The sequence below is a fragment of the Symphalangus syndactylus genome, chromosome 9 (assembly GCF_028878055.3).
Source record: "Symphalangus syndactylus isolate Jambi chromosome 9, NHGRI_mSymSyn1-v2.1_pri, whole genome shotgun sequence".
Taxonomy (NCBI): domain Eukaryota; kingdom Metazoa; phylum Chordata; class Mammalia; order Primates; family Hylobatidae; genus Symphalangus; species Symphalangus syndactylus.
The window spans coordinates 61,606,150-61,612,114 of NC_072431.2; the positions used below are offsets into that span (position 1 = coordinate 61,606,150).

Genomic DNA, 5,965 nt, shown 5'->3' on the forward strand with positions numbered 1-5,965 from the left:
ACGCTGGCCATGGCACAGGTGATTTGCTCGGCACTTGGTGGGCATGGAAATTGATCTCAAGGCGTTCAGGTCAAGCATGAGACCAAGACGCAGACACCTAGCTGGCCACCAAGTGACAAGTACCACTGTGCCCCCACTATGCCACTGTGTGGGTCCTACATCGGTGTGTGCCCTGGAATCCCAGAGCAGGGAGGTTGGAGAAGGGGAATGGAGAGAATCGTAGGGAGGGGTTGGTATGGGAGTGTTGGAGATTGCCCAAATGTTTCTTATGATTAGGCATAATTGAACCCTGTCAGTAACAATATGAACCTGTGATCAATTAAGCAGCTGACCAATTGTTACCTCCTCCTCCTTGTTCTTGTTACCCAATAATTACAAAGGGCTGTAGAGGCTCCGTGGCAGTCAGCCACATGGGAGTGGCGGGTGAAGGGAGTCTCTGATCATGAGGTCCTGACCTGGGATCCTGGAATGGGGGATGGAGTGAGGTGGGAGCCATGTCCCACTCTGTCTCACAAAGTTGCCTCAGTCCCTTACAACTGAACCGGACGTTATGACTTATAGGCTTCCGCATAGTTGCCGGTGCCTTCCGTTCTCCAACCTCAGTGCAGCTGTCAGCTATGAGTCCCTCCTGAACTTTGCTCCTGGCACAATTGGCCAGTTTTCCCGTGGTTTTGTTTGTTTTCTTTTTCTTTTTCTTTTTTTTTTTTTTTTTAAAGACGGGGTTTTGCTATGTTGAGCAAGCTGGTCTTGAACTCCTGGGCTCAAATAATCCTCCCACCTTAGCCTCCCAAAGTGCTGGGATGACAGGCATGAGCCACCTCACCCAGACTTGTTTTTGTTTGTTTGTTTGTTTGTTTTAAGATAGGGTTATGCTCTGTCACCCAGGCTGAAGTTCAGTGGTGCTCACCTAGCTCACTGTAGCCTCAAACTCCTAGGCTCAAGCAATCCTCCCACCTCTGCCTCCCGAGTAGCTAGGACTACAGGCGCATACCACCATGCCTAGCTAATTTTTTTATTTCTTTTGGAGACAGGGTCTTGCTATGTTGCCCCGGCTGGTCTCAAACTCCTGGCCTCAATCAATCCTCCCGCCTCAGCCTCCTAAAGCATTGGGATTACAGGCATGAGCCACCGCTCCCGGCCCCTGGTTTCTCCTATGTTTGCCTTCCTCCCACCCACCACCCCCACACCTTGTCCTGGGTTAGGGACCCCAAAGCAGACCCTGAGACAGGGATTCATGAGCTTGTGGTTTATTAAGAGAAGCTTCCACAAGAGACCATCAGGGGACTGGGAATCTGGTCCGGGGAAAGGGGCCAAGCAAAGTCCTGCTGCACAGAGAGTCACAGATTTGACCCAGCTGGGAACTCAGGAAACAGCATAGGTCATGCTGGACCTGGAGTCGGCGTCCCTCTGGCAGACATTGGCCACCCCAGAGGATGTGAATTTCTAGGCATTTCCCACTTCCCTAGAGCCTTGGTGACTAAGTGGCTCCAGCAACTTGAGGGTACGGACGATGGCTGTTGGGACTTCAAGGCCACCGAGAGCTGATGGAAGGCGGTCCTGACAGCATCTGCTTTGCTCTGTCAAGACTTGTCATGGACTGATTGATTGATTGGTTGATTGATTGATTTTAAGACAGGGTGTTGCTCTGTTGCCCAGCCTGGAGAGGTAGTGGTGTGATCACAGCTCACTGCAGCCTTGAACTCCTGGGTTCAAGTCATCCTTCCACCTCAGCCTCCCCAAGAGCTAAGACTACAAGCCTGCACCACCACGCCTGGCTAATTTTTTTATTTTTTTGTAGAGACAGGGTCTTGCTTTGTTGCCCAGGCTGATCTCAAACTCCTGGCCTCAAATGATCCTCCCACTTGAACCTTCCAAAGCACAGGGATTATAAGCATGAGCCACAGTGCCCAGCTGACCTCTCATTGACTGTTACACACACTTGTCACAAATCTGTCTCCCCATTAGAATCCTCCCAGTGCCTGGCACAGACCACATGCCTAATAAATAATTGGGTGAATGAATGAATGAATGAATGGAAGGGATGACTCCACCCATTTTCAGCTGAAGTAACTGAGGCTCAGGGAGGTGAGTGACTTGTCCAGGATCCCACAGGGAGTGGCCAACACAGCCAGGATCCCATGGGCCTTCTGACAACGCATCCAACACCTTTGAACTTGGCCTAGGTGGGGTGATGCCCCCTCCCCCAGCTGTTTCGTTCGGAGCCCAAAATAACCCTTCACGCAGCTAGGCAACAACGGGACAACAACTTCCTCTTTCCAGACCACAGGCCTCAGGATTTTCAAGGAAGCGTGGAGGGGGCTCGGGGGCGTGTTTCCTTCTAGTTGCCCCATAAAGGGCAGAGGGAGGGAGTTTGGGGTGCTCTGCAAGGACCTGAGCTCTTTGTCCCTAGGTCCTTTCCTCCTGCACGTCGGCTTTGAGCCCCGAGCTGGTGCTTCTGCTCTCTGGGACATGGCAGGCCTGATGACCATCGTAACCAGCCTTCTGTTCCTTGGTGTCTGTGCCCACCACATCATCCCTACGGGTAAGACCTCGGGCAGGATGCAGTTCCAAGGGCATGGCTGGGATGGCACAGTGGAGGGTGTAGGACTGACTAGCCTGGGGCTGGAGGGAAGCGCTGGGGAAAGGGCAGCCCAGTGAATGGACTGGTGATGTTTGGTGCAAGCTTCAAGCTTCAGCTCTGAAGCCCAGAGCCAAGGGGAGGCTGGGAAAAGATGTGACTCTTCTTTCTCTCGTCTTCTAGGCTCTGTGGTCCTCCCCCCTTCCTGCTGCATGTTCTTTATGTCCAAGAGAATTCCTGAGAACCGAGTGGTCAGCTACCAGCTGTCCAACAGGAGCACGTGCCTCAAGGCAGGAGTGATGTAGGTATCCTTCATGGGCACGTGGCAGGAGAGGGGCAGGGGCAGGTGCAACTCCAGGGTCCCTGAGAAGCAAGGTCAGCCAGCCCCAGCTCTGTGCATCCCTGGAGAAGTCACCTCCCCTCTCTGGTCCTCAACTTCCTTGCCCATAAAACTAGGAGGAGGATATATTTATTTTTTTAATTTCATTTTTCTTTTTAGGAGATAGGGTCTTGCTCTGTCACCCAAGCTGGAGTGCAGTGGCACGATCCATGTTGACCAGGCTGGTCTCAAACTTCTGACCTCAAGTGATCTGCCCATCTCGGCCTTCCAAAGTGCTGGGATTACAGGCATGAGCCACCAGGAGAAGGATTTAGATTCAATATCTACTGAGCACCAAATATATAACGAGGCACCATTCAGGGGCACAGGACAATATCTTATCTAATTCTCTCAACAATTCTATGGGGTACGGATGATTGTTCCCATTTTACAGAGGACAACTGAGGCGCAGGAAGGTGACTTGCTCAAGGTCACGTGGGTCGACATGTGTCTGTCCTCCAAATAGCTTCATAGGTAGTAACTGTGAACTCATTTTGTAAACAGAGGCATGAAGTAGAAATACCATGAGAAGGCCATGTGCAGTGGCTCACGTCTGTAATCTCAGAGCTTTGGGAGGCTGAGGCAGGAGTGTTGCTTAAGGCTAGGAGTTTAAGACCAGCCTAGGCAACATAGTGAGACTCCGTTTCTGCAAAAAAATAAAAAAAATTAGCTGGGCATGGTGGCATGTTCCTGTAGTCCCAGCTACTCAGGAGGCTAAGGCAGGAGGACCACTTGAGCCTGGGAATTTGAGGCTGCGGTGAGTTATGATCGCCACTGCATTGCAGCCTGGACGACAGAGTGAGACCCTGTGTCAAAAAATGAAGATGACATCATCTCAGCAACTCGCAAGGAAGCCTTACTGTCTCTGGGCTTCCACATCCTCCCTGCCACGAAGTGGAGTGGCCCAAGGTCCCTGTCGACCTCAGCTGATCCCCTGTCCCTTTCTTCCACAGCTTCACCACCAAGAAGGGCCAGCAGTTCTGTGGCGACCCCAAGCAGGAGTGGGTCCAGAGGTACATGAAGAACCTGGACGCCAAGCAGAAGAAGGCTTCCCCTAGGGCCAGGGCAGTGCTGTCAAGGGCCCTGTCCAGAGATATCCTGGCAACCAAACCACCCTGTAATCACCGCCCAGACCTCCAGCCCTGAGTTTGGGCCTGAGCTGCTTGGAGGGCTACTCGGGGCCTGGGGAAGCCATAGTGATGGGGGGAAGAGCTAATTTTCCTGTTTCTTAGCAATACTCTCCAGGGATGTGTCTCTTCTATGAAAAACCCGAGGGAGCAGGTGATGTGGTTCCCCGGGGCTGAGCAATAGCTCCAAGCATCCAAGGCCCCTTGCCTTTCTGGAGCTGGGTGAGAAGATCCCAGAAGGAGAGCAGTGGCAACTCTTTGCCCTTCCCCTCCTGACCTGGTTCTGATGCTTTTTTTTTTTTTTTTTTGAGACGGAGTCTCGCTCTGTCACCCAGGCTGGAGTGCAGTGGCACAACCTCGGCTTACTGCAACCTCCGCCTGCTGGGTTCAAGTGATTCTCGTGCCTCAGCCTCCTGAGCACCTGGGACTACAGATGTGCGCCACCACGCCCAACTAATTTTTGTATTTTTAGTAGAGATGAGGTTTCACCATGTTGGCCAGGCTGGTCTCAAACTCCTGGCTTCAAGCGATCCACCTGCCTCGGCCTCCCAAAGTGCTGGAATTACAGGTGTGAGGCACCACACCCAGCCTACTCAAACTTTTATGTTAAAAAAAAACAAAAAACAAGTAAATCATAATTTTTTTAAAAAAAAGAAATGAACATGGAGGACCAGGGTGAAGGGCCAGCCTGGGTAGTTTAATCTTTTTGGGAAGATATGACTTTAAGGAGATTCCTTGCTTTGTGACAGTTTGCTCCATGCTGTCTTGGGGACAAGGGCCTATTCTGCCTTTAAATCTGGGCTCACCCCACATTTTGGTGAGGGGAAGATGGGGTGGGGAGATAAGGGGGAGAAAAGACCCTAGCTTTTTTTTTTTTTCTATGCATGAGATACTGTGTGGGTTTATCAAGAGTGTCGACACAGTTGCTGTTCTCAAATAATAGGCCAAATAAAATGCGATTTTTTTTATTTGAAGGTTGTTGTGTCTTGCGTGTTCTTTTTTTTTTTCTTTTCTTTTTGAAATGGAGTCTTGCTCTTGTCACCCCAGGCTGGAGTGCAATGGCACGATCTCAGCTCACTGCAACCTCCGCCTCCCAGAAGCAATTCTTCTGCCTCAGCCTCCTGAGGAGCTGGGGCTACAGGTATCTGCCATCATGCCCGGCTAATTTTTTTGTATTTTTAGTAGAGACAGAGTTTCACCATGTTGGTCAGGCTGGTCTCAAACTCCTGACCTCAGGTGATCCACCTGCTTCAGCCTCCCAAAGTGCTGGGATTACAGATGTGAGCCACTGCGCCCGGCATTGTGTGTTTTTGACTCTCCTGGAGTGGGTGGGGTTAGGCTGTGACCAGGCTGCCTCTCCAAGGCTCGAGGGGAAGAAGACAGCCGGAGCCCAGAGCATCTGGGAGTGACCTTGGCCTGCCGCTGGGAGTCCTGTTACTGACTTTGAAAAACACACATGTAGAGCTAGGTTCAATTAAATAATTTAAAAAAATTTTGAGACAGGGTCTCACTCTGTTGCCCAGACTGGAGTGCAGCGGTACAATCATAGCTCACTGCAGCCACGGAATTCTGGGCTCAAGCAATCCTCCCACCTCAGCTTCTCTAAGTAGCTGGGACTACAGGTGTGCACCACCACACTCGGCTAATCTTTTGAATTTTTGTAGAGATGAGATCTTGCTATGTTGTCCAGGCTGGTCTAGAACTCTGGCCTCAAGAAGTTCTCCCACCTTGGCTTCCCAAAACACTGGGATTAAAGATGTGAGCCATTGTACCAGGCCCTAAACTAAATTTTCTTTTTTTTTTCGAGGTGGAGTTTTGCTCTTGTTGCCCAGTCTGGAATACAATGGCATGATCTCGGCTCACTGCAACTTCTGCCTCCCG

At 51.0% G+C, this 5,965-nt stretch overlaps 1 protein-coding gene across 1 annotated transcript; it reads left to right on the forward strand.

Annotated features, from left to right (window-relative positions):
* Positions 1–2,418: 2,418 nt before the first annotated feature.
* CCL24 (C-C motif chemokine ligand 24) lies at positions 2,419–4,155 on the forward strand. Its single transcript, XM_055292837.1, is given in 4 exon segments — positions 2,419–2,542; positions 2,762–2,879; positions 3,911–4,023; positions 4,026–4,155. Coding segments are annotated over 4 exon segments (357 nt in total). The 5' UTR covers positions 2,419–2,469; the 3' UTR covers positions 4,079–4,155.
* Positions 4,156–5,965: the final 1,810 nt, after the last annotated feature.